Source organism: Hipposideros armiger, unplaced genomic scaffold, assembly GCF_001890085.2.
Source record: "Hipposideros armiger isolate ML-2016 unplaced genomic scaffold, ASM189008v1 scaffold_10, whole genome shotgun sequence".
Classification (NCBI taxonomy): Eukaryota; Metazoa; Chordata; class Mammalia; order Chiroptera; family Hipposideridae; genus Hipposideros; species Hipposideros armiger.
The window spans coordinates 7,076,693-7,102,141 of NW_017731360.1; the positions used below are offsets into that span (position 1 = coordinate 7,076,693).

At 46.9% G+C, this 25,449-nt stretch overlaps 2 protein-coding genes across 4 annotated transcripts in view; one reads left to right on the top strand and one right to left on the bottom strand.

Annotated features, from left to right (window-relative positions):
- The first annotated feature begins 2,875 nt into the window (after window positions 1-2,875).
- On the top strand, window positions 2,876-10,379 carry FABP3 (fatty acid binding protein 3). The gene is made up of 4 exons (XM_019660004.1): window positions 2,876-3,031; window positions 6,301-6,473; window positions 8,454-8,555; window positions 9,921-10,379. The coding sequence occupies exons 1-4, from the start codon at window positions 2,959-2,961 to the stop codon at window positions 9,972-9,974; spliced, it is 402 nt and encodes a 133-aa protein (XP_019515549.1). The 5' UTR covers window positions 2,876-2,958; the 3' UTR covers window positions 9,975-10,379.
- A 538-nt stretch (window positions 10,380-10,917) lies between these two features.
- ZCCHC17 (zinc finger CCHC-type containing 17) overlaps window positions 10,918-25,449 on the bottom strand; it is a 55,039-nt gene continuing 40,507 nt past the window's right edge. For all 3 annotated transcript variants that reach the window (XM_019659979.1, XM_019659993.1, XM_019659985.1), the window contains 3 exons: window positions 24,919-25,019; window positions 22,996-23,141; window positions 10,918-11,833 (listed from right to left, as the gene is read on the bottom strand). In XM_019659979.1, coding sequence (XP_019515524.1) covers window positions 11,672-11,833; window positions 22,996-23,141; window positions 24,919-25,019 — 409 coding nt within the window. In that variant the 3' untranslated portion in view covers window positions 10,918-11,671. The remainder of the gene's footprint in view (window positions 11,834-22,995; window positions 23,142-24,918; window positions 25,020-25,449) is intronic.

Here is a 25,449-nt window from a genome sequence, read left to right on the forward strand (position 1 = left end):
ATCTCTCCCTGTGCCAGCAGCACGTGCCCCAGCGGAGGTGTCCAGATGGCAGGGAGGGTCCAGGGAACAGCTGAAGATGCTGAGTAGGCCTCCCTCGCCCCCCTCCCTATGGCCCCATGGATCTCCCGGTCCTGCCAGCCCATCTCATTGGCTCTCTCTCCTGGTTACTCATCTCTTCTCATCTCCATCTTCCCAGCCTGTGGTTGTCATGGAAACAGAGAACAGTGACATCACCATAGGGTGAGGGCTGAGGAGATGCTGCTCTTGGCAGGGACTGGTCCTGCTGCCTGTCAGGTGTTATATCCACATCTGGGTTGCCAAGGGCAAGAAAGGGGGGCAGGAAAAGGGACAGGGCTCACATCCCTTCCCCTGGCCCCTGTCTTCCCAAATGTAGTGAGCACAACAGGCAAGGAGGATGCAGGTAATCGGAGGGATGAGGGAGAAGGATGAAAAAGATGGGTGTGGCTTGGGAGTCAACTTTGGTGATTCAGGTCTGAGCGTGGTGGGGAGATGGATGGTTGTAGAGCAGTGAGAATAATGGGTCTCGGGTTTGTCTCGAGTTCCTCAAAGCACCATGCTGTTCAACACAGGCAGGGCCCAAGAGAGCAAGCAAAATGGCTTTCTGGCAGTGTCCCCCTTAACCCATACCGAAGATCTCTACAGCCCCTTCCTCAGGACTGCAGCAGTTTCTAATCCTGTCTCAGAAATAAGAGAATTGAGGATTAGAGAAGCAAAGCAATCTGCCTTGGGTGGCCCAGCAGGAGAAGGGAGGAGCTCAGACCCTGCCTTAGGAGTCCTGCACTGTCCACAGAGGCTATAATAACAGTAGCAGGAGCAGCAGCAGAGGTTTATTAAGTATACCATGCTCAGAATTTTAAATGCATTATCTCATTTGATCCCCAAACACTTCTTTTGGGGGAAATGCTGTCATTACCTCCATTTTTAAGATGAAACTGAGACTTAGGGTGCCTTAAGTGACTTGCCCACGGCCACACAGCCAGAACTCAACATTATCAGAGTTGGAACACAGATCTATGTGCCAGCAGCTCTTAGCCCAGCCCCAGATCTCCATCACTGCATTACAAGGACTACGTAGAGAGACAGCTCTAGTCCCTGGGTCTCCAGCCACTCGGTGCGGTGCGTGAGAGAGGAGGCCTTGTGTCAAAGGCTGTGACCTTGAGTTAGAAACCATCCCACTCCCCTCCTCGCCCCCCCCACCCCCACCTGCTCTGGCAGTGATGTCACCAGGGCCCCATGCCCAGCCCTGAGGCCTGTCCCTGCAGCTTTGGCAGAAATAGGCCTCTCAGTCTTCTGGCAAGTGGACCTGTCCAAAATAACCAAGACCTTGGGGGGAGAGAGGGCTCTTCCTCCCTGGCCTCCTTCCCAGAAAGTCAGGGGAAGGGAGATAGAAGCACGTGCTCTCCACTTCCACATGGAGAAACCAAGGTGCAGGAAGGAGGGTCTGCCACACTGTACGTGGCAGAGCTGGCAGGAGCCCAGGGCTTCTGGGCCTGCGACCCCTGCATGTCCCCCTGGGGGGACCTCTGCTGGCTGAAGTCCAGTTGGGAACTTGCTTCTCTCTCACGTCCTCTGGGCAGTCTCTCCTGAACCCCAAATCAGGACAGGCCTCCCTTTAAATTCACCACGCTAATTTGATATCCGCCTACCCAAAGGTGAGCTATGTGAATGTGTGTCTTAGTCATGGTTGTCTTTCCAGAGCCTAGCCCAGGGCCTGGCACAAAGTAGGTGCTTTAATAACTGGTTAAGAAATGAATGGTTCCTCAAAGCTTCAGTTTGCTTATCTGTAAAACAGGGATGATAATAATAACACCTACCTCACCGACTTCCTTAAAAAGTTCTATGAGACAATGTACTTAATACCCTCAGCACGCAATAAATAGCAATACAAGGTGTGTCTTATCAACAGTGCTTGTACACTATAAAGGCCGAAAAACCACTGGGTAGTGTCTTTAAAGGAGGTAACTGATTACTTGTGGGCAGAGGTCAGAGAAAGGAGGGCAGGTGAGGGCTACAGCAGTCAGGCAGGCGGGGGACAGAATTTCTGAAAGAGGATAAAGGGAAAGGACCACAGTCAATACCCAGAGCTGTGCATAGAGGTCAGAAAAGCCTGGAGCATTGGCAGGGTGGATGGGGAGCTGGACTGCTGGGTGGAAAGGCCCACACAGGAGACATTCCGCAGGGAGGGGAGAGCACGTGTGGAGCGGGCAGGGCGGGAAGGATCACGCTTTCCCCTCAAGCAGGTACAGGGGCAGCTCAACCGCCGCAGACGGTAGCCCTGGGGCCTGGCGGGAGAGCGCGGATTCAGGAGCCAACTAGACCAGGCTTGCTTGCAATCTGGGCTCCAATTCACCCTTTCATTTCGTGTGACCTTGTTAGTTCCCCCTCTTGGTCTGCTCACCTGTAAAATGAGAATCAAGATGCCTGCGCCGCTAAGAGTTAGTAAGCCAGAGCTTTCCCGGCGAGGGCATCAGCCCAAGGGCGAGCTTCCTTTCTCCTCCAGTCTCTCGTCTCTGCTCTAACTCCAAGCTCAGGGAGGGACTGGGGGATGGAAGAAGTCTGCGGTGTGCGCCCCAGCTCGCGGGCACCGTGCCCCCAGCTGCTGCCTTCTCAGGTTCTAAAGAGCGCCCTGAGGCCAGCGAAGGGAGCCGGTCTTGCCAGCCCGGGATAGGGGCTTGGAGGCCAGGCATCCGCGCTGACGCAGGCGAGCAGGACGCCACTGGCCGCCCCCTCCGCTTCGGCGGGCTGGGGGATGGGCGGCCAGCTCCTGGAGGGTAAGAGCCAGCCTGGGGCTTCCTATTTCGGGAGCGGGGGTGTGGGCCACGCCTCGTCACGTGATGCAAGGGCTATTTAAAGGGGTAGCGCGGGCTAGTAGCTGCGCGTCCTGGAGTCCCTTCCACACCAGCTTTGTCGCTACTTCTTTCTCAGCCTAGCCTCACCATGGTGGACGCCTTCGCCGGCACCTGGAAGCTAGTGGACAGCAAGAATTTCGATGACTACATGAAGTCGATCGGTGAGCGGGAACCGGGATGCTGGTCTGGGGAGGGTTTGGCCACGTGTCCAGCCCGGCGCAGCGCTCCCGCCCTGGCTGGTACCCTGCACGCCTGCTGCATCCCTCCTGGTCAAGGTTCGGGGGCGTGAGGAGATGCGGAAAAGGTGGCAGCCTGACCTAGGGCATGCGAAGCCTGGTGGGAAGGGGCTTTCATGGTCTGAAGCCGGTGAGAGGGATTCCCAGGTAGGAAGGCACAAGGAGGCAGATGTGCCGGTGGATCTGCGGGTGGAGAGGTGCTTTTGAGGAAGAGGGGTATACTATCTGGAGGTACGGATCGGTTCTGGATAAAAACAGAGCATTGACGACTGGGGAGGAAAAGAACAGGAGCATAGTGGTTTAGGAATCGGCGATTGTGAGCACAGAAAGGGGAAGGGGTGGATAGGGAGTAGACAGACTGGCTACAGAAGTAGATTCCCAGGAGGAGGGAGATGGAAGAGTGGGGAACCGCAGTGATGGGATATGAACAGGAGCTGAGATAGGGGCCCACATAGTTAGCAGCAATCCCTGCTCCTCCATGCTGGGTTAGGGAAAAGGGTTTCCCCTGGAGGGTGCCCTCTTTCTCACCAGCCAGTCTCTGACCTTGTCCTGCAGTGGCGTGTAACCAGGCTTTAATCAAGGCCAGTGAGCCCAGTGATAGGGTGAGAGGCAAGAGGCCCCCAAACCAGCTAGAACCCAAGGCTCAGGCACTTGTTGGGGGAGGGGTATGGTGGAGAAAGCCACTGGACTTCCTGAGTGCAGCAAAGGGTCCTGGAGCAAGGCCAGAACCTGTTAAAGGCAGGGAGGGTCTTTGGTCTAGAAGGATGTGGTGCTGGGATGCGAAAGGGCAAAAATTCAAAGCATCTTCCAGGTGAGGTCCTTGGAAAACCCCATACTTGGCCTCGTTCAACAGATAGGGAAACTGAGACACAGAGAAGGAAGAAACTGAAGAAACTTGTCATAAAAATTCCGCAGCAGAGATGAAACCCTAGATTTCTAAATCTGCAACCCAGATCAGCTCCCATATGGGCCCTGGGCGTGGGAGGGGTTGGAACTGCTTAGCTAATGACTGACCTCGCCCCTTCCCCTCCAAGTATGTGCTTAGATGGAGAGGGTGATATCCTTTCCAAGGATCTCCAGCTATGAGATTCTCCTAGCTCCCCAGGCTGGGACTGGGAAAACTGGAATGTTGGTCTTGGTGCTTTGTTCCCTGCCTTACTCCCAGGGAAGGCTGGCTGGATTACAGCAGATACCTAAGGGGAGGGGCACTCCAGGCACTGCTCACCTCTGTTCCCAACCCTTTCCTGAAATAAGGAACATAAGTGTTGGCTCTTGAGGCCAAAAAGCCCCTACCCTATGCTGGGCACTGTGCCTGGTGACTCCAGGAAGGCAGCCATGCTTGGGGAAGGAGGGGACACTGGGCAGCGGCTGGGGAGGCGGGGATGCCCAGGGTTGGTTCCTCTTCCCAAGCCTCCCACAGCAGACATTCCCACGGAAGATCTGGGTCCTCGAAGCATGCTGCAACGTCCTTACCACCATTGCCCCCATTTGGACTAGGGGGCTAAGAGCCCATCCAGCTTGCTTTTCTTGTGCACATTGAAAGGCTGAGGCCCACGGGGAGAAAAGGCCCTCCCCCCCCAGATCGCTCAGTAAATCGCTTCAGCTTAATTTCTAAGAACTCAGCTCTTCCTAAGGCTCCTAACGTCTGTCAGCCCAGTTTCAGCCGCAGTCCCTCCCTCACTCCACGGGGTTTCCTTCCTCAAACACTCCACCCCTCCAGGTAGGTCCTATGCAAACAGAACTCCTGGTGCAGTGACAAGGCCCTGCTGTCTGCTGGGGAGTGGAACTGGCCTGACTCATTCTGACGGCAGGGGACGAGGCCAAGTCCCTCACTGGCCAGGCAGGGTGGGCCAGCCGCTGCAGAAGCTGCCCGTGCCCCTCGTTTTAGACCCACGGTTCTCAGGGGGCAAAAGAGGCCCAGCCTCGTAATACCTGTGATCACAGGCACATATCACAGGAAGCAGAAAGGCCCAGGAAGAGTCGTGAACAGTTCTGGAGCCTAGATTCAGATCTAGGTCAATCACTGACTCTTTCGTTTGGGGCAAGTCACTTCACTCTCTGAGCCTCGTTGGTAAATTGGGATAATAAAACCAACCGTTCATGGCTGTTATGAGCATTTAAGTACAATAACCCACGGAGGGCATGGGTAAGTACCTAGCTGCCAACAAGCACTATGTAGCCAAGCACATCTGGGGACTTGACACACACATCCTCACCATAGTGGGCTGCTCCGGCCTCACCTCTGCCCTGGAGGACAGCTCAGCATAGGCTGCTGGGGGCAGAGGGCCAGGGAAGCTATCATGGGAGGTTGGAGGCAAAAGGAGAGATCGCAAGGATGCACCTTAGTTAGGCTTCACTTAAGAGCTCTTTGTTCTGTACTCTCTTGCAGGACACAGCGTTTTGCCCCAAACCTAGGGTAGCCATGCTTGGGTCAGGAGGGGAGCCCCTATGGGGCCTTAGACCAGGAGCCAGACCTGGATTCAAGTCCTGGCTGCAGTACCACTTTAGGCCTCTCCTAAATCTGGACACTGAGACAGACATGCCTTCCACCCACCTCCTAGTCCGGGATGAGAGGCTTTGAAGATGTCTTGTTGCCCTACACAGGGACAGGAGCACCAGTGCGGTCTCAAAAACTTCCAAAGGTGGAAAACGCTTATCGCTAAGGTTCTAGAAGTCCACATTTCTCTTCTTTACCCAGCCTGTGTATTATTAAAAGCTGCTCAGGTACCCAGGAAGGGAGCCCTGCGCTCCAGCCCTGGGAGGCAGTATAGCTGAGCAGTTCGCAACAAATCAGATTTGTGACCCTGGGCTTCAGCGCTATCTCAGTTTTCACATCTGTAAAGTGGAGATAATACATTAACCCTTCAGGAAGACTGAAAGGATTGAATGAGATAACACATCCAGTTCTCGCCACACAGAAAGCACTTAATAGCTCAGTCTAATCTCAGCTGTCACCAGCTTGCTGTGGCATACCTGTCTCTTTTAAGTTCTCACCTAATGGGCTCAGTAGCGTCTCTTCGCCACACAGAGCTAACAGTAAGACTGAATTAAAAAATGGCCTGCAAAGTCCTGGGCCGTCCTCGTCGTCCTCTTCTCTCCCCGTCGCATCCAGGCCCAAGAGTTGTTCATTGACGTCTGGATACCCTGTGTCTCCACTCCAGCTCATATGCTCATAACCTTCCCTCTGCCCTCAGGTGTGGGTTTTGCTACCAGGCAGGTGGCCAGCATGACCAAGCCCACCACAATCATCGAAGTCAATGGGGATACCATTACCATAAAAACACAAAGCACCTTCAAGAATACGGAGGTCAGCTTCAAGCTGGGGGTGGAGTTTGATGAGACAACGGCAGATGACAGGAAGGTCAAGGTGAGTCACGGAAGTGGGCATGGGGCATAGAGGGCGTTGAGGCCCTGCAGGGGAATAGGCTGGTAGTCTTGCACCCTATTACTGCACCTTGAGGGGTAGGCTATTATGGGGGATTGAAATGAACATGGGCCATACAGCCTGTACAGTGCTGGAATGGCCTAGGTGCTAAATGCATGTTTGTCCTGTCTCGTTTTCCTCCCTCTGTTCTTGGGGAGCATCTACTTGTTGCTTCTGGGGGTGGGCGGCCAGAACAGGATGTTCTGACCTGTGTCTACTCCAGCTCCAGCTGGGTGACCTTGTGCATGACATGCAGCCACTCTGGGTTTGTTTCCCCTTCCATAGGTGGGAGAAGGGTGTGGCCATGGCTGTGACTTCAAATGATTTAGGAACAATGCCCAGAAGTTAGGGCCCTCCACTGAGTTAGCAGGTCACCCTGGCCTCCAGCATGGGAGGCAGCTGGGGACAAGAGGTTGAGACCTACTCGGATGCTTCCTCTTCTCCATCTTCCACCTCCGGGTTTGGCCAGGGACTCTGAGGAAGCACTTCCAATGCTGCCAGTCCCCCGGCAGGAAAAGCTATATTCTGGATGGGGCATTGTCTTGGGTATGTTTGCAGTGTCTTCTGATCAAGCCTTATCCCACCTCCTCTTGGGGAAGGAGGGGACATCTACCCCCAGACTCAGGGCTTGCCACCCTGTTTCTACTCTGTCTTGGCAGCTTGCCTCAGGCTGTCCCCTGCCCCGGCCCAGGCATGGCAGAGAGAGAACCAAGGGGCTTTGACCTCTACAGGGTGTCCCTACAGCAGTATCCTCCCACCAGACCCTATCACTCCAATCATTCAGTCCCTCGGCTATTTCCTTTTCCTTTTCCTCACCGCTGCCCCAGGAAGGACAGGGGAGGGTCTGGTCTCCTCCTTGTGGAGGAAGCTAGAGCCCAGCCCAGGATCACATGGGAGGCTGGCAGCAGCGCCGGAATGGTGCCCAAAGATGGCAGCCTACCTGGGAGACAGGAGGCTGCCCTACCACATGCCTGTACCTTCTTAGACTAGCACACCTTGAGGGGTGAGAACCCCATGTAAACACAACAGTAGTTCTCTGGGATGCCTAGGCTAAAACTAATCTGCTCTGAGCGGGCAAAAAACTAGGGGAATGGGAACAAGAAGTAGGGTGGTGGTAAGGATGCACATCCCGACCCAGCCCCCAACACACACACACACACACACACACACACACACACACACACACACACACACACACACACACACACACACACACACACACACACACAGAGCCTTCTCAGAGTCCACTGAACCCTGCTCAGTCAGGGTCCCTTAGCCTGCCTAGGGCCCCCAGATTCCTAAAGGAGACAGACCTGGGAGAGCTGCCAAATGAGAACCAGCTGATGCAGGCTGGTAGAACTCAGAAGACTAAGTGGGCATCTGACCAGGGCTGTGGGACACTCCAAGGGCACCGAGTCCCAGGACCTGGCAGTTGCTGCCCTCTTGTCAGCTGAAGGGGTCACATGATGTGGATCAAGAGAAGGGGTAGGAAGACGGGCCAGGAGGTCTAGTTTTCCAATACCTCCCATCCCAAGGGTCTTTTAGACAGTATGTGATCACCTCTAGGCTGGAGAGTCTCAGAATTCCGCCTCACCAGTCTTTCCTAGGGCTATAGGTTGGTAGGTGCCCCCTATATCTTAGGGGCACTGGGTGTGGCATCACCTAGAATACAGGATAAGTGCCCATTTGAACGCTGGTGGCTCTTCTCAGAGCGAGGCTGTCTGCTCTACCATGCTGCCTGCCTCTCCCTACTTGCAGGGGGCAGTCGTGGAGCAGAGATGGGAAGTGAACTAGGCGACCTGTGGGGCTAGGCTGGAGGTGGACTGTCAGACGCGGAGTCCTCTGTGGCCGCGTGACCAGACCCCATGCTGTCCCTCGATCCTGGCTCAGATCACAGCTCAGGCCTCTACCCTCTTTCCACAGTCCATCGTGACACTGGATGGAGGCAAGCTTGTCCACTTGCAGAAGTGGGATGGGCAAGAGTCAACGCTCGTGCGGGAGCTCGTCGACGGAAAACTCATCCTGGTAAGATGGACAGCTCTGGAGCCTCGTCCAGTTGCTACTCTCACTGCCCCTTCAGCCAAGCCTGTTGTAGAAAGCTAAGGTCTTCCTGCAGCAGCAGTGGGAGCTGGGACAATGGAGGGTAGAGACCAGGTCAGGCTGGTGGGAATTTTCTATTTAGTGCTTTGGAAGCACATCTCAGGCCGAGGTTCAGATCTCAGCTCACAGGCTGTGTAACGCTGGACAAGTCATCTTCGAGTCCAGCTATAAAACAGGTTTGTAACACCACCCTTTAGGGCTGTTGGGAAGTCTGAGTGCGACAGCAGATGCAGAGCACAAAGCACCGCTGATGTGGGCGGAATGCGGCGGGGGCTCCACAGCCTGTCTCCTCCTCTGCCGCTGCCTTGCCTTGCCCCAGAGGTAGAAAGCAGGGCCAGATCTGACCCCAAGTCCCTAGGAAAGGCTCCCACCTCCTCCTCAGGACAGTACTGCACCAGGTAAAGCCTCTGGGCAGTGACTGGCTGGTGACCGGTGGGGCACTGACAGCACCACCTCCTCAGTGCTCTCCAGGCCTGGCCTGCTGCAAGTACCTGAACATGGCTTGGGTAAGAAGTGACAACCAGGATGGCAGTTCTGTCTGTTTAGGGACAAATGTAGGGACTTGACTCGGAGAATGCAGCCTTGACTGAACACCCCAACCCAGAGGCAGAGATAGCAGCCACCCGTGGTCTCAACCACCTCTCTGCAGGGCCTCAGGTCTTTGCTTCAGCATCTTCACGGCAGGATTTTCTTGGGACAGTGTAACCTGTTCAGTGCATCCTTGCACTCCCACGGAGAAAGGGTCCCTGCAGAGTTAAGAATGGACTGCCTGCCTGTGGTGGAAATGTGATATGCAGGACCAAATACTCACTGGGCATCAGACTATGGTGAGACCGTGGGCTTGGCTCTGCGGTGCCAGGCTAGATGGTGGGGGCTCAGGGCTCTGGCCCTGCGACTACCCCAAGTTAGGGAAGGAAAGGAAAGTTGGTGGCCTAACAGTTCTTCCCCAAGAGTCTCTGGATATTCTTATTCACCTGTTTGTCTACTACATGCTAGGCACTACCTTAGGCATTACGGATGAAGGGGAGGAATGGTATAAGGGAAAGCGGAACACCCTGCGAGCTTGACCAAGGTACTTTCTCCCAAAGCTCATCCCCAAATCTCTAAAAGAGGGATTATTACAGTGTCTAACTTGGTGTTAAGTATTGGAAAAAAATATGTGCAAAGTGTTTGGAACATACTGGGCAGTCAATAAATGCAGATAATAGGATGAAGGCAGAGGGCTCTCCCCATCAGAATGGAGAGGGCTCCCAGTATGTGTTGTGCCCTAATCTGACTCTTTCCTTCCAGACACTCACCCATGGCAGTGCAGTTTGTACCCGCACTTATGAGAAAGAAGCATGACCTGCCCACGCCTTCACTGACCGCTCCTCTGCCAACTGGCTACCCCTGGACTCAGCCCTAGATTGCCTCATTTTTTCCGCTGGCATTTTGTATAAATCCGCCTTGGTTGGGGAAAGTCTTCTGGGGATCTATCGTGGATCCAGTTCCGGTTCCCATTGTGTTTGGTTTTTAACTGCATCCAAAGGGTGCTCTGAGGTCAATAAAGCAGAGCCAAGGTCACCCAGTTGCCCTTTTGCCTTTGGTGACATGACTCTGGGAGTCTCAGTTTCCCTGTGTGTCAGAATGGGCAAAAATGCCTGCCTGAAGGTCCCTCAGGAAGAAGCATTGGATGAGAGACTGAAACGGACGGTCTCGGGGACAGTGTAGCTGATCACCTTACATGTACAATAAAAAGCTGTACCTACACCTTGTTTACATTGCCTCTACCTCCTCCCATGGCCAAATGAGCGAGTCCAACCTGGAATAATCAGTGGCAGGACTTACCCAGGCTTGGCTACTGAACTATCACCTCAGGCCCATCCTGTCCTGAATGCCCTTGGGTCTGGACAGTTGCTCTTGTCTGTGCAATGCTGTGGTCTCTCCAGAATGCAGGCTCAGGACAAAGGATTCACGCTTATGCTATGGTGGAGGGAGAAAAGGCCCACTGGCCAAGATGACTGCTGAGCTCCCACCTATGCCCCAGACCATTACTCATGGTTACAAATTCTTACAGGTTCTCTAATTAGCTCTGGGGGAAAAGGTCATCTGATCATTACAGAAGGGAGGGCTTATAAGTGATCTCCTAAGAAGGCTGTGACCTGCTAGTACCTCTGGCTCTGTATCTCAGCTGGGCCTCTCTCCACTGTCTCAGGTAACATATTAAATGTTTTTCAGTCAACTTATGTAGACTCTGACTTAAGTCTGTAAGTTACCTGGGAAGTATTACAGCAATAAGAACTTTGAGTAAGTTTAAAGCCAAACACACTTCCATTTAGTGCCAGGAATTTAAGCAGAAACCTGAAGTAAAACCAACGGACACACACGGTAGCAGATACAAAGTAAAGCAATGATCTTGGCTTGAGCTGTACGGTTCGGTGGTCTGGTGGAATGTCACACACAAGCTCAGTCACTGCAAACAACGGTTTTCTGGCTGTGACCACTGGCTGTCACTTGTAGCATAGCAGAATCATGTTAGGGGGAATGGAAAAAGTGAGCACCACTTCTTACCACGTTCTCCCTCATACAGCAAGTCTCCCCTCCTCTGTCCCTGTGTTGGATGCAGCAGAGAACACCCACCAACCAGCCCAGGGCAAACCAACAGGGAGGGGCCAGTCACTGTTCAACTACAGTCAGGCTCACCCCCACAGCAGTAACTGTGGCTCTAACCTGGACTCCTAGGCAGGAATCAGGCACTGGCAGTGGCAGCTGGAGAGGGTAACGGGACCTCCTGCTGAATGAAGTGGGTGAATGAACAGGTGAGCTGCAGGGGTCACTTGCAAAGGGACCAGGAGTGATAAGGAAACAACTCATTCACGCAGATGCTTTTGACATCTAACTCCCAAACCTGCCTGCTGCCTGAAGGGAAGCCGTCTCCCATGGGAGAGGCATAATGGGGTGGGAGGCCATATTCTCACTATTGAGTCTTTCTAGGAGCCGGGGCTGCACAGCACGAGGTTCCTGGTTCCTTCTCTCAACCACCCCCTCTGCTCTTTGCACGCTCACTCCTTGTGCTTCTTCTTGTGCTTCTTCTTCTTTTTCTTCTTCTTTGCTGCCTTGCTGTCTTTCGATGTGTGCCTCGCCCTCTTGCCTGTATCACTCTCAGAGTCTGAGCTGTCAGAGTCAGATGACTTCCGGTCTCTATGTTTCTTTTTCTTCTTTTCCTGAAAAGAAAATTTAATAGCTCGACATCGCATGTGTATAATTGCTTTAAAAAAGTCATGGCATGTAATCAATAGGGGATCACTTAATAAATTATAAAACATTAATTAAAAAGAATAAACTATATCTTCAAGTACTAACAAGACAAAAGCTCAAAACAAGTGAAAGAATCAAGTCATAATACAGTATGTATTCTAGATTCCAGTGTGTTTAACGCATATGTGTGTATATAAATACACACGCATCCATGCATACCATATAATGTGTATATATATATATATTTATACATACCTGTATATGTTTAAAATATACACAAAACAACGAAAAGGACTCATACTGGTAACAAGTGTTATCTCAGGAATGTCCAGAATGGGGGGAAGATAGGGGTCTTTTACTTTTTCATATAAGTCTGTCTAGTTTAATGAGGCTCTACCTGCTGTCCTTGAATATTTATCATTTCTAACATTCACAATAACCTTATAAGATTATACTGATAAAGACAAAAGCTCAGAAAGAACTTTCTCAAAACTGCCCACGACACTATGCCACCAGGGTAAAGCATAGACTCACTGGGTGGCAGGCAGAGTCCCAGGCGTCTGTGGGATGCTCCGGGTAGCTCCTCAGCTTTGCATAAACCATGTCCTTGGATTGCAAATATTTATATTGCCTTAGTAAAGTTTTTAAGAAGAAGGGCCGGCCGAGTGGCGCGATGGTTAAGAGCTGGCTTGGGACGTCAGAGGGCCCCGGTTCGGATCCCACATGAGGGCCAGTGACACTGCCCTCCACAGCTAAGATGCTGAACAACAGCTCAACCTGGAGCTGGGCTGCCATGAGTCGCCGGCGACGGCGTAGGCTGCAGCCCCTGTGGCAGTGGGTTGCCATGGGCTACCGTGTGTGGCCAGCAGCCAGCGTGAGCGGCCAGCAGCCGCTGTGAGCGCCGTCCAGAAGCCGGCGACTGATCTGCCTCGCCAGGGAAGAGCGCAATGATGTGCCAACTTGGGCCAGTGAAGCGGCGTCCTCCACAACTAGACTGAAGAACAAAAGGACAGCAACTTGTCTGTTCCCCTTCCCCCAATTCCCTAGCACTATTCCCATCCCCCCAATTCCCCAATAAAAATCTTTTTAAAAAAAAGTTTTTAAGAAGAAGGAGAGATTATGCGAGGATAACGACACAGAGCAGAAGAGGGCGGGGCCCCTGCACCTCCTATAGGCTTTCAACCAGCATGATGGGAGCCCTACGTCTGACTGACTGATATACCAAGTCTTAGGAGCTAGGAACTGGCTGTGACAAATGGTGAACAGAACACCGGACCAGGTGTTCGACCCAGACTTGAGCTCTGGCTTTGCCACTTACTATTACTATTCTGTAACCTTAGGCAAGTCATTTCATCTCATTAAGTTTCCTCAAATGTAAAACAGAGAGACTAGCACCTAAGTCACATGGCTAAGGTGAAGATTTAACGAGATAGTATCTGTGGCTGGAGAAGGTGAAAGCCACTTGCCCCAGATCACACAGGCAGGGTTGGGATCTGCATGCAGGTCACAGGACTGGGACTCTCTTGAATTTTCCTCTGTAGCACACAGTCCGGCTACCTATATAGTGGTATGGCGGTCAGAACAACAATTTTGGAATAAGGGAGAAATAAGTTCAAATTCCAACTCTACCACTTACTAGCTGTGAGAATTGGAACAAGAGACTTAACTTTTTTGAACCTCAGTTTTCAGTAAATTGCAAATAATAAATATGTACTTCAAAGGATGCTATGAGGATTAAACAAGTAAGTTCTAACTGCAGTGCCTCATACATGGTAGGCACTCAGGGGTAACTAGAAGTATTGTATTATTCTCTCATTTCAGAGAACTCCCAGAATGTTCTGACAGTCTGGCCAAGTATCTATGGCAGATGAGTCAAAGTTTTGACAGGAGATTAAACCAAAATTCTTCCTTGGAGTCTCCAGCATCATAGAAAGAGGAGACGCTGCTCAGGCCCACGTTACCAAGCTGTACGTGGCTGGGAGGAGCTGAGAGTTGGCAAATCAGTGGTTTGGCTTTATGGTGCTGTACCTTCCTGGGTGGCAAGATCATGGAAGCCCATCACAGGTTATATGGGCTTGGGGGCCTCACCAGGTTCTGCCCCTTAGGCAGGGCAGGGTTCTGGGAAAGGAAATAAGCAAATGCAGACTCTGGTACCCATTTCCTCTAAGCCTGGCCTAGCCTGGAAAAATAAATGAGGAAAGAGAGTAATAATACCTCCTTACATCCAAGTAGCACTTTGGTTTATCAAGCTCTCTGCATCCTTTATTTTATAATAATAATCTGGTAAGGTCAAAATTCAGGAATTATTATTCCTATTTTACATACAAGTAAACTGCAACTCAGAGAAGTAAAGTGAGTTGATCCAAGCTAAAGCAATGAGACTGTTGTACTTTCTTAGTCAGAGTTTGACATTATTTCCACTTTGCTCTCTCTCAAAGACGCAGGCTCAGGAGAAGGAAAGAGAAAAACAAACCACAAGAGAACCTGACGTGCTGGGACGTGGGAGGATGGCCTTCTAAACCTGAATCTTGATGCAAAAAGCTGTTCTGCAACCTGAGCAAAGAAAATCTAGTCCTCCAGCAGGTGGCGACCTTTCTATTGTGTGTCTAACCTTCGGCTAGAGAGCAAAGAACAATCGCTTCAGAAGTTGTAGTTCATGAGGAACGTTGGGAGTTGGGGTGGAAGGAGATGATGGAGAGCCGGAGGTGACACTAGCTTCTGGTCATGGGACTGCATTCAAGGGGGAAGTGGAGGAGATAAAGGGTAAAGAAATGATCTGGGGGTGTGAGCCCATGGCAGACAGGCCAGGAGGGGAATGGGAAAGAAGCCATAGCTCAAAACTGCTCTCTAGGAAAAACACATACCATGCTACAGCAGGTAGCCCACCCATTTTCTCTGCTGTTCTGAAACAGGATAGCAGCAACCCAGTGTGAGAGAAAAACAAAACCAAAAACTGAGAAAGGGGAAGATTCACTAACATTGATCGAGTACTTACTTTTCTAGATGCTGAGCTGGGCACTTTGCACACATACCTCACCTAAACTTCACAGCAAATCTATTAAGAGGGCATGATTATCCCTATATTTTCAGGAAAGAAAAGTATAACTTCAGAGAGGTTGACTGAGACAGAGTGCTTTGCTCAAGTGGCAGAACCTGGATTTGACTCAGGCTGGGTCCCAATGTGTACGTTCTTTTGAGCCCTATCTCTATTAAAGGCAGAATCTAACTTAGCACTTCCCAACCGAAAGGTAACTGATTTGGCCAGAAATCAATCAAGCAAGCAGTTATTCTTTTTATTTATTCTTTTTATTTTTTCATTTTTTTCACATCTGTGTTTATGAGAAAGATTCCCCTCTAATTCTTCTTTCTTTATTTTTAATTTTTTAATTTTTATTATTTTATTTTTTTATTAGTTTCAGGTGTGCCTTTTATTTATTCTCAAGAATTATTCTTGAGAATCACTGATTATTTATTTTCTTATTCTTGAGAAATGATTGATTCTCAAGAGATTACTTGATTCTCTAGGGTAGACTTCTGGGAAATAGGGTAGAGGATGAATCCTGGCTAGAATTTGCCTATAAGGCACCAGTTTATCATAGCTTAGAAAGGGCGAGAACAGAAGAAAAAGGTTTATTAATCAACTCAGCAATATTTACTGAAGTTTACTGCCTACAACACTTTAGAGAGCCATAGTTACACAGTGTTGCTAAGGAGATGAGAAAGACACACAGATTTTTAATATAATTTAGACAAATACAGTGCTATTTACACTAGTAGGAGATGCAAAGTAAACACACTCAGCAGTGGAGCCTGGCACCATTCCTCCAACCTAAACCAACCTCCTCAAAAAAGGGAAAGACTAACTCCTTATAACTAAACAGTACAACAAACAGTTGGGTACCTTCTATGAGCCAGGAATGTCTATTAACTAATTTGTCTTTTGTAAGAGTTGAGTGGGGTCAGAAATTAGGGATCAGAAGCCTTCAAGGAACAAATGATCTAATCAAGGAGAAAGACTAAGACGCTAGGCAGTCCATGGAAGTGATGTAAAAAAAGTACAAACAACATGCCACAGACACACGAGGGAAAGAAATCAATTATGTCCGAGGAATGTGAGGATGGCTTCATGAAGGATATGTAATGTGTTGTGCTTCTGAAGCATGAATATGGTTTTGGCAGGCGGAGTAGTGGTGGTACTGCTGATGGAAGAAGGGAAGTGAGGGACTTCCAGCCAAAGGAAGACAGAACGAGGCAAATGCTTGAAAGATCTTTCAGAAAGTGACAAATTACCCTGTATGGCTTATTGACTACGTGCTGGATGCCACCCCCTTCTTTCCTCCTTAAAGACATGGGTCCAGGAATTGTCCCCTCTCTCCTGCATCAATTTTTACCTCTTTACTGGCTCATTCCAACGACAGATATTGTTTTAAAAAGTTCCCATTAAAAAACAAAACCAAAACAAAATAAAAACCCTCCTAAACAATTTTAACCAGGTTATTACAGCACCACTCTACTGAAACAGCTCTTGTCAAAATGACCAATGACCACCACATGGCCAAATCCATGGTCAGTTCTCGGGCATCATTTACTTCATCAGTCACATTCGACATAGTCCATCTTCCTCAGAGCATATTCCTCACTTCACTTCCACAACATTCTCTTACTCTTCCACCGACTTCCCTGGCTGTGCCATTTCAGTCTCCTTTGCTGGTTCATCCTCATCTCCATAACCTCTATCAGCTGGAACACTCTAGGGCTCTAAGTCCTCTAACCCCTTCCCTTCTCTTCCCTATCTTTACTCTCCACATTATCTCCTATATGAACTTAAATACCATCTATATGTAGATGACTCCCAAACTTATGTCTCTTTTTTAAAAGTCACTCGTAAGTGACTTACAATACTACATGAGTTTCAGGTGTATAATATAGTGATTCAATATTTATATACATTACAAAGTGATTACCATGATAAGTCTATTACCTTCTGTCACCACACAAAGTTATTACATTATTATTGACTATATTTCTCTCTAAATTTACCCCTTACCTGGGCTTCTCTTTTGAACTCCAATCTATATATCCAACTGCCTACTCTGCACTTTCATGAGGACACCGGACAGGCATCTCAACTCTTCTGCCCTGCCCGCTCCCAAACCTACCCCCTCCGCATTTCTCTTCCATCTTCATAGACAGCAACTCAAACTAAACTCCTGATTGCTCCCCACTCCCATACGTGCTTCTGCCTTCCTTCTCCTCTTAACTCAAGTCTTCCAGTTAGTCCAAAAACCTTGCGGTCATCTTTGACTGTTCTTCCCCATCTCGTATCCAATCAATCACTCAAATTCTGTCAGCTCTCCCTCCAAAATACAGCCACACTTAAAGTCCCTTCTCACCACCTCCACCACTATCATTCTAGTCTAAGCTACCATCATTTCACTGGATTATTAATACTGGCTCATTCACTTGCTGCTCCCACCCTTGGTTTCTGACATCTAGTTTACACATAGCAACCAGAATAACTCTCTTAGAAGCTAAGTCAGAACATATTATCCCTGTAGTCAAAACCGCTAATGACACCCATCTCGCTCTACGTGAAAGCTTAAGTCCTCATGTTCTCTCACGAGGCCCTGGTTTCCTCTAACTTCCTCTCTTCTCCTTCACTTCACTCCAGCTGCACTGGCCTCTTTACTGTTCCTTAAACATGCCAAGCATATTTCCCAACATCCGGCTATTGTACTTGCTGAAATACTCTCTCTCCTCTTACCGAGTAGCTTTCTTCCTGCAAATATCCACTCAAATGACACTTATCAAGAAGCGTCACCCTATCTAAAACAAAAAGTCACTTATCCCCCTGCCCCCATTCCAGTACTACCTATCTCTCATAACCAAATTCGTTTTTCTCCATAAACCTTATCACTACTTGACATATTAATATGATTGTATATTTGTTTACCAGTTCATTGGCTGTGACCCCCACTGGAATGTAGGTCCATGAAGATAGGGATTTTACCTGTTTTGTTCACTATTGTACCTGCGGTGACAAGAACAGAGCTTGGCACACAGTTGAAGTTCTTTTAATGAATGAGGTTGAAGGAAGTGTGTGTGGGAAGGGATCATGAGAGATGATGCTGGGAAGTTGGACAGATTGTGAAGAGTCTTCAAGGTTAACTCAGACTGGATTCCATAGAAGGGGAATCACTGAAGGCTTCTGCGCAGAGTACTCTAGACAACAATCTGTGCTCCACCAGAATGGACCCAGGACTGGCAACCTCCCTCCCTCCCTCTCTCTCTCTCTCTATCAGATAGGCACCAGAAGTTCTCGGACAATAGGACAGAGCCACCACTGCAACGAAGGGATGACATTCCTATATCTATTTCTGTTCTTTTATATATAGTACAGCAGAAAGTAATTATAGTGGCTATATCAACAGAAGAAAATAATATTCTGGATCAAATATATTTAAACTTCACTATAATCAGTGGGCAGCCTGATCCCCGAGGTACACGTTTCCTCACAATAGAGCATTGATTCAGAAAGACCCATGATGGCATATGATAAGTGAGAGGCCAGCAAGCACAGACCACAGGTTCATGGAAACATTATCGAGGGCTTTACTACAAAAATCTCTATTCCTATTTTGCCAACAACATCATATCCCATTTCCATCCGCAACACAGTTTCCTCTTGTTCTAATTATGCCCAACAAAAATGACTTACAATTTTCAGACACTGGGACAAAAACTGTCATGGTACCAAACAGGTATATAGAACTAAACCAATGCACACTAGATTTTTGGGAAAGGGCATACATTCAATACATGTATATTTAATAAAAAATGTAGGGGGCTCAGGGTGAGAAGATCTCTTATTCCTGCCCCTGCTCCCTTCGTTATTACCTACCTACCAGCGGCAGCAGGAGTCAGGCCCTGTTACTCTCCAAACCGAGGGCAGGTCTCATTGAGTGAAGGAAACTGAGGCGCTACAGATAGCAGAGATGATAGTCTGTTCAAAGATAGTGCATGCCTATTGTGTGCCGGGCATTATTTGGAACAGGTGACACCCTTTCTTTATCCTGGGCCATTTCCTGGTTCCCCAGCTTGCCTAGCTCCTTCTGTCTGAGAGGCTTTACACAGGACATTCTCTTCCACTGGACTGCAGACATAAGTGGGACAATGAAGCAGTCTTGTGAAGAAGCAGAGATGAGAACCTAATAGCCTGTTCCTGGCTTTCAGATTCCAGTTCTGAGTGGCCCAGCCACACTTCATTTCCTGCCATTGGATTTCTGTGAGATCCAATACCCTCCTTGGCGTGTCTGTCCTTTACCACCAGATGGACCTTGGTTGCTTATCTTTCTCCTTATGCTATTAACTGCTAGAGTGTAGGTGCTATGTATGACCTTTATTTCATTGTGAGTTGTACATCACATATGCTCTCCACACACTAGGCATTCCTGCTACCCACAGACCTATTCGGCAACATGGACTGCTGAAGTCATTTCCCTTCAGATGAACCTGCTCGGTTCCACATTCGGCTCCCAGAGCCAATGAATGCTGGAACAGGTATCCAAATCTACCTCTGTCATGCACTCCAAAACATCCATCTCAGGCGAAAGTTTACTGGTGGGGAAAGCCAATCTTCTGTTGGAATAAAAGATTTAGAAGGTGAAAGGAAACAGACAGGAGACCTGGAATATTGATTTACGGTTGTGAACAGAAATAGATCAATAGAAAACATCAGATGGTTGCCTGGTGACAGAGCAAAAACTAGCAAAAACGGGGCCTTATGAATCCTAAGTCAAGCACCTAACACAATATACAACAGACACGTCAGCACTCAATACATATTTGTTGAGGAAATTAATTAAAGAGCTAAATGAATTAACGGTTGAAGTGTGGTATATAAGAAAGGATACTGGGTTAGTAATCTTTAGACCTGCCTTATTTCTGCACTATCTCCTCTTATAGTTGAGTGACTTCAGGTGAGACAATTTATCTTAATCTCCATTTTCCTAATGTATAAAACAGTGGGATAATAATACCTACGCTGGCTGCCTCATAGAATTGTATAAGGATAAAACAAAATATGAAAATATTTTATAAACTGTAAGTGCTAAACAAATATAAAGCATAAAAGATAATGAAGAGATTAACAATGAGGTGAAAAAAACAATAATGCTGGATATCTTGGGAAAAACAGTGGGCATCAACGGGGAAGTTTTAATGGTTTCAACTCCCTAGAACACTTCTAATCAAAGAGGTCTCATGAGTTAGAAGTTTATATACACAAAGGTACTTTAAAAAATAATTAAGGTGTGATGATTGTTATTGCCATTGTTCATCAGACCATTCCTCTACTAAGTGAAGAGCAATGGAGGGTAGGATAATGGGTTGACTAAGTAGGTCATAAAGAGCTTCATACTAGCAAATGCTTAATAGTTGTTTTAGTGAACTGAAATAATATCTCAAAGGAGCTTTAGAAACAAAGCAATAACTAATTGCACCACGTGTATTAAGCAATGCAAAAACAACTTAACCAAAGATCACAGAAGTGAGATATCCAGAACTTTAGGAATCTGACAAATACCATTTAGATCCTAAAAGATTAAAAGAGAAAGAAAAATCCTTGGAACATATAAATGGAATCACAATTAAAAATCTAGCTCTACTAAAGAAGTAAAATTACCTATTTGCAGACATAATCTTATATATGTATAAAATAGATTACATACACACACACCACACAAAAACCTGTTAGAATAAATTAATTTAGCAAAATTACAGGATACAAAATCAGTTGCCTTTCTTTCTTTCTTTTTCTTTTTTTTGCATTTTTATATACTAACAATGAGCAATCCAAAAAGGAAATTAAGAAAACAATTCCATTTACAATAGCATCAAAAAGAATACTAGGAATAAACTTAACCAAGGAGGCAAAGACTGTACTCTGAAAAGTACAAAATGCTGCTTAATGAAATTAAAGGCAACACAAATAAATGGGAAAACATCTGTGTTCATGGATTAGGAGACTTCATATGATTAAGATATTAATAATACACAAAGCAACCTATAGATCTGATGTGACCCTATTAAAATCCCAAAGACATTTTTTGCAGAAATAGAAAATACATCCTAAAATTCATATGGAATCTCAAGGAACCCCAAATAGCCAAAACAATCTTAAAAAAAAAAAAAAAACCCCAAAGTTGAATGGCTCACATTTCCTGATTTCAAAACTTACTACATAGTAAGAATAATCAAAAGTGTGGCACTAGCATATAGACCAATGGAATAGAATAGAGAGCTAGAAATAAACCCTCAGGTATATGGTCAAATGATTTGACAAGGATGCCAAGACCACTCAATGGGGAAAGGGCAGTCTTTTCAACAAAGGGTGCTGGGAAAACTGGATAGCCACATGCGAAATATAAAGCTGGAGCCTTACTTCACACCATAAACAAAAAAACCAAGCCAAGCAAAACAAAGAACAAACCTCAAAATGGATCAAAGACCTAAACATAGAAAGTTAAAAACTATAAAACTCTTAAAATGGAAAAAGTTTCATGACATTGGATTTGGCAATGATTTCTTGCATATAACACCAAAAGTATAGGAAACAAAAGAAAAAAAATAGGTAAGTTGGACTTTATCAAGATAAAAAATTTTATGCATCAAAAGACACTACTTAACACTACTACTGACCTAGACACTTAAAAATGGTTAAGATGGTTTTATGTGTTTTCCATCACAACTTTTAAAAAAATATCACCTGAAAAACAACAACAAACAACAGAAGAACAAAACAGGACATTATCAACAGAATGAAAGGGCAATTGACAGAATGGGAGAAAATATTTGCAAGTCATATACTGGATAAGGGATTGAGATCCAGAATCTGTAAAGAACACCTTGGAACAGTCTCTGACCACAAAGCCTGTGTTTTTAAGCAACCGCTACTAGTAGCTGGCATACACTGGCTTTGCTGTATGCCTGGCACTGTGCTTACAGTTTTATATGCATTCTAACAACCGTATGAAGTAGATGCTTATTATTCTCATTTTACAAATAGGAAACAGATTCAGAGAATCTTGATTAATGTTGGCTGTCATGACTATCATTCTCTCTTTTTCAGCCTCCCTACACACATAGACCCCGACCCTCACGCCTACCCCCATAAAAACAACAACCAAAAACCTAGTTTCTATCCTTCTATCTTGTATTACTTATTATTATTTTTTTTAAAGATTTTTATTGGGTAATTGGGAGGATGGGAACAGTGATGGGGAATTGGGGGAAGGGGAACAGACAAGTTGCTGTCGTTTTGTTCTTCAATTGTATTACTTATTTTAATGACAGCAATAACTTCCCAGTCCCCTAACATAGAAACCAAAATGTCTTTGATTTTCCTCTCCTTTCCATCTCACATCTAGTCAGTCACCAAGTCCTGTTAGTGGTATCTTTTAAGTATCTCTGTGTAGCATGCTACAAATTACAAATGCACTGTTTTTCTGCACCACAATGTTTGTTTTATGAATTCTTCTGCTATAAGTAGGAGACAGAAAACAGCCAGGCACTCTTATCCACTGCTGGGTGCAGATAAGTACTTTCTAGAAAGACAATTTGATAAAATGTATCAAGAACCTTAAAACCCTAACTCAGTAATCTTATTTAGGAATTTATCCAAAGAAAACAATAAGATATGTGGCAAAAAATTTAGGTTAAAAGTAATCAAAAATATCCAGCAATAGAAAAATTATTAAATAAACATCACACAGCCATAGGGTAGAACATCAAATGCTGTTGCTCTTAAATCCGGTTTTTGAAGAACACTTAAGGATGCTAGAAAATGATTTTGATAAGTATAATGAAAAGTAGAATATAAACTATACCTAGTATGATCATAATTTGTTTATATGTACATGTAGCATCGTGTGTGTGTGTATATAAAAGATTAGCATATACCAAAGATTAGAATATACCAAAAATACTATGAGTTTCTCTGGGTGGAAAGATGACAGGTGATCCTAACATTCTTTATGTTTTTCAGTATTTCTAACATTCTTCAAAAAGTACATTTTCATTTTAAAACAAAAAAATATATATGATAAAATAAAAGCAAGATAGCACTCACCTTCTTTCTTTTTCTAGAAGAATTCTTTGTGGGATCAGGCTTTTCAAACTCTGCTGCCTTTGCCTCTTCCTTCTCCTCTTCTTCATCAGGTATCAGAGAGTATTTGGTCCCACCTGGTTGCATGAAACAGTCTTTTGCAAAGTGGCCTGCAAAAGAGAAGTAGAAAAGGTAGGCAGGGAAGAAGCAGTCTTTCCTCTCAGCAAAGGATCTTCCTCAGAGGTTCCTGGAAGGGGCTTGCTGGCTTAGGAGGTATTACTGAATTCATTCAGAGCAGCTGTTGGAATCAGAACAGATTTTCTGTCACGTCAAGATGGCATTGCTCACTCAACCAGAGACAGACTAGCAGCTGGTCCTAGAGCTGTGGGAAAGAAACACTGATGCTGCTTTGGAAGTGGCAGAGGATATGAGGATGCGGGCTTGTGCTGCCCTCCATTAGCAATGGGGTTTGGTAATTTTTAAAGATCTATTTGGAACTTATTCCTGACAACGAAAGGCTGCCCCAGAGAGCAGAATGCTTAGCAAAGGGAGCCGTGGCAGGCCAAGGCCCTAAAGGAAGCTAGCTCTTAGGTAGCTGGCAGGAAGGTGGCATCCAAGCTAACACACAGAGCACAGTCACCTAGGGGCACTCAACATTCACAGACTGTCAAGTCTGGCAAGGGCCTTAGAGATCATCAAATCCAACCCTGCATCTGCAGAGGATATGAAGGCCCAGCATGGAGGAGCAGCTCAAGGTCACACAGATAGCAGCAGAGCTCAAATTTACCTGGGGTCTTGTGCCTCCCTGCCCTGTGCTCTTTCTGCTGCACCAAAACCAACCACCTTTGCTGACTGGGCCAAATTCCATCTCTCATTATTCTTCTTTGCCTCATGTAACATCTGGTGGACACAAGTTGAAGGTAAGATGACCCCACCTTCCCTGAGTCTATAGTGCTATTGAGGGCCCCTTTAACAGATGCTACAGAGCTGGTTTTGTCTGAGCTTGTTACAGATCCTGTCTGAGGGGCACAGAGAATTTGACAAGATCACAAAAGCAATATGGAAACCGCTTTGCAGCTCTGAGTTCAGAAGCGTGATAGGGCCTGTAAGGGGAATACAGCATAGAGTTTTCCAAATAACAGGAATACTCCCATGATTCCCAAGGAGGTAGTCTCTCTCTCAATTTTATTTTTCCCTTCTTCCCTCTACATTAATGATAAATGATAAAAACATTAATGATAAATGAAAAATTAAACCCCACAACCTCAACGAGTCGCTGTAGAAAAATCAACAGGTTAGGTAGACGAAAGGCTAGGGAGAAGGGGTGACGAATTGAGGTCACTCTGAAAATGAGAACCTGGCAATCCCTCTCATTATAGCTCCAACCAGGGAAGTTGGGCTGAAAGAGCTCTTTAATATTTGAGTAAGATTAGAAGAAACCTGAGGAAACAGAGCTAAAAGGAAGTGACCAGCGTGTGCTCTTTATTACTAAAAGGATACCGTATTCAGAGCTCTGAAGTTAAAGAGATGAGCAAGAGAGGGTTTAACTTGTATCCTGAAGGAATATTTTTCCAAGTTGCTTAATTCTTGCAGCAGGACAATAATGGCCCTTGGAGATCAAATTTAGAGTGGTCATCATAATCTAACCCTCTTACCCTCCTGGCATAGTAAGTAGGGCCTAGCTCAGGAAGGGCACCTGCTGCAGAGAAGGGGAAGAGGTGATGATAGTATAGTCTCACCACCAGGGCCAGCAATTCAGAAAAGGAAACAGAAGAAGCAGCAAGCCATGAACTCTGATGTGAGTCTAGAAGGAATAATAGCATGAGCAGCTGAGGCCATCGCTGGGCTAAAAACCAGAGTGAGCTAAAGTCACACTAGGCCGTCTCCCTCAACCCATAAACCGTCGTCCACAGGAAAGAAAGGCTGACACGGCAGAGACTTCCTTACCTTTACAGCCACACTTCTTGCAGGTGGTGTTCAAGACAGCCTCGAGGGTGATCTTCTGCCCAGTGTAATCCTGGAAGGACCGCCTCCGCCTCTCTTCTTGCCTGTAACGATACGGACTGTTGGCCCTCTGAAGAGATGTGGCCAGAGATACTACAAAGTAATGCTGTATGCTGGTTGGTTTTTTTTTTTTTTTTGGTTTTTGTTTTGTTTTTGGAAGGTAGAGGGAGAAAGAAGGAAAAGCGTTGGGCACAAGGAGCCGAGCAGTGAAAGCAACAATGTGAAACAATTTTTTCATTCAGGACAAGGTTCTGAATTAATAATTATGAATGAAACTAGACTTCATCTCACTGATGCACAGGGGATAAAGATAAATGACTTACCTTGCGAAGCTCCCTACAACCCTTACAAGGTTGCTCATGCGTTTAAAAGACAAAGACGTCCTGGAAAATCATGTCCAAGTTCCTTACGCCTTGGTATTCGAGGCCTTTTGCAGGCTGCCTCTCACCTACTTTCCAAGCCTCATCTTTACTT

Coding starts and splice junctions, on each gene's coding strand:
- FABP3 (XM_019660004.1), top strand. CDS start 2,959: ATGGTGGACGCCTTCGCCGGCACCTGGAAGCTAGTGGACAGCAAGAAT. Junction 6,474..8,453: donor CAGATGACAGGAAGGTCAAG/GTGAGTCACGGA, acceptor CTCTTTCCACAG/TCCATCGTGACACTGGATGG. Junction 8,556..9,920: donor TCGACGGAAAACTCATCCTG/GTAAGATGGACA, acceptor CTTTCCTTCCAG/ACACTCACCCATGGCAGTGC.